The sequence below is a fragment of the Oncorhynchus kisutch genome, linkage group LG21, assembly GCF_002021735.2.
Source record: "Oncorhynchus kisutch isolate 150728-3 linkage group LG21, Okis_V2, whole genome shotgun sequence".
NCBI lineage: Eukaryota > Metazoa > Chordata > Actinopteri > Salmoniformes > Salmonidae > Oncorhynchus > Oncorhynchus kisutch.
The window spans coordinates 29002972-29004969 of NC_034194.2; the positions used below are offsets into that span (position 1 = coordinate 29002972).

At 43.6% G+C, this 1998-nt stretch overlaps 1 protein-coding gene across 1 annotated transcript; it reads left to right on the forward strand.

Moving 5' to 3' along the window:
- Window positions 1-558: 558 nt before the first annotated feature.
- Window positions 559-1449, forward strand: LOC116356170 (sorting nexin-9-like). The gene is made up of 3 exons (XM_031800166.1): window positions 559-693; window positions 964-1078; window positions 1340-1449. The coding sequence occupies exons 1-3, from the start codon at window positions 628-630 to the stop codon at window positions 1447-1449; spliced, it is 291 nt and encodes a 96-aa protein (XP_031656026.1). The 5' UTR covers window positions 559-627.
- Window positions 1450-1998: the final 549 nt, after the last annotated feature.

Genomic DNA, 1998 nt, shown 5'->3' on the forward strand with positions numbered 1-1998 from the left:
CCAGAGGTTTCTGTCCTTGGTCCAGACTCTGTTTGACTTCTTTTTGACCTTTTGACCTCCACCAATCATTAGCATTAGCTGTGTAGTTCCAGTCCTGGGTAGTTACTAGCACTCAGACACAGTGCTGTCTATATATACATATATATATATATATATGTGTGTGTGTGTGTGTGTGTGTGTGTGTGTGTGTGTGTGTGTGTGTGTGTGTGTGTGTGTGTGTGAGTTCCACATTATAGTAAACCTACAGTTCCCTACCTTGGTTCTCTGGTAATGTTTGGATGGATGTGTTATGGATCTCTTCCATGACCAAGCACGCCTTTGTGGATGTTGTTTTCCCTACATGGTCCTTTATTATCTCAGTTTTTGGTCATATTTCTATAGTTTTTAAGTGGTTTCCTGTTTTTTGCTATTTGAGACATTGCTACTACATTTCTTTCTGATGATGTCACAGTTGTATTATTGTACTCATCTTGTTCATTGGCTTTTCTGGCTCAGTACCAAAAGTGTAATGTGAATTGGCTTTTGCTCTGTTTGCAGAGGATATTGGGTTGTGCGGCTGTGTGTGTGATTTGATATCTAATTGTCCATGTTCTCTCCCTGTAGCCCAGGAAAGACCTGCACTTCCTCATGGAGAACAACAATGAGTACAAAGGCCTTCTGGGATGTTTCCCTGACACCATTGGAGTACACAAGGTAGGCTCCTACAGGGGGGGAGGGAGAGCGAGAGAGAGAGAGAGAAATTGGTATTCACATGATACTGAGCCTAGGGCAGAGGAGAGCGAGCGAGAGAATAACAACCATATGAAAATAACATTGCTAAAAGAACAAAACCATTTTATTTTGGTTAGGGCCTACAGTGTCTTTGCTATTAATGTAGATCCCTGTTTAATCCAGTATAGCTGTAAAGTTGAATCCCTAGGATTTTGTGTAAAGCTCAAGACTGCTCTGTCTTTTCACTGTTAGGCGGCCATAGAGAAGGTGAAGGAGGGAGACCGGCTGGTGGCAGCTAGCAAGATCACCCCTCAAGACAAAGTGACCATGGCTAAACGTGTTAGCACCATGTCATTTGCACTACAAGGTAAGGCTACTGGTCTAATGCTAAACGTGTTAGCACCATGTCATATGCACTACAAGGTAAGGCTACTGGTCTAATGCTAAACGTGTTAGCACCATGTCATATGCACTACAAGGTAAGGCTACTGATCTAATGCTAAATGTGTTAGCGATGGTTAAATGTGCTAGCACAAAGTACTGTAAGCCTATGGTGTATAAAGAGATGGTTCCATCATCTATACTAAATCACGTGACAGTGGATATCCTGTTTTCCCCCCGCCCACAGCTGAGATGAACCACTTCCATAGCAACCGTATCTACGACTACAACAGGGTGATGCAGCTGTACCTGGAGGAGCAAGTGAAGTTCTACGAGACGGTAAGAACACAATTTTAAAAGGTCAGCTTCTACTTCTCAAATAGAAAACCTCAGCGATCACTGCCTCATTGCCTGCATCCGTAATGGGTCAGCGGTCAAACGACCTCCACTCATCACTGTAAAACGCTCCCTGAAACACTTCTGCGAGCAGGCCTTTCTAATCGACCTGGCCGGGGTATCCTGGAAGGATATTGATCTCATCCCGTCAGTAGAGGATGCCTGGTTATTTTTTTTAAATGCCTTCCTAACCATCTTAAATAAACATGCCCCATTCAAGAAATTTAGAACCAGGAACAGATATAGCCCTTGGTTCTCCCCAGACCTGACTGCCCTTAACCAACACAAAAACATCCTATGGCGTTCTGCATTAGCATCGAACAGCCCCCGTGATATGCAGCTGTTCAGGGAAGCTAGAAACCATTATACACAGGCAGTTAGAAAAGCCAAGGCTAGCTTTTTCAAGCAGAAATTTGCTTCCTGCAACACTAACTCAAAAAAGTTCTGGGACACTGTAAAGTCCATGGAGAATAAGAACACCTCCTCCCAGCTGCCCACTGCACTGATAAA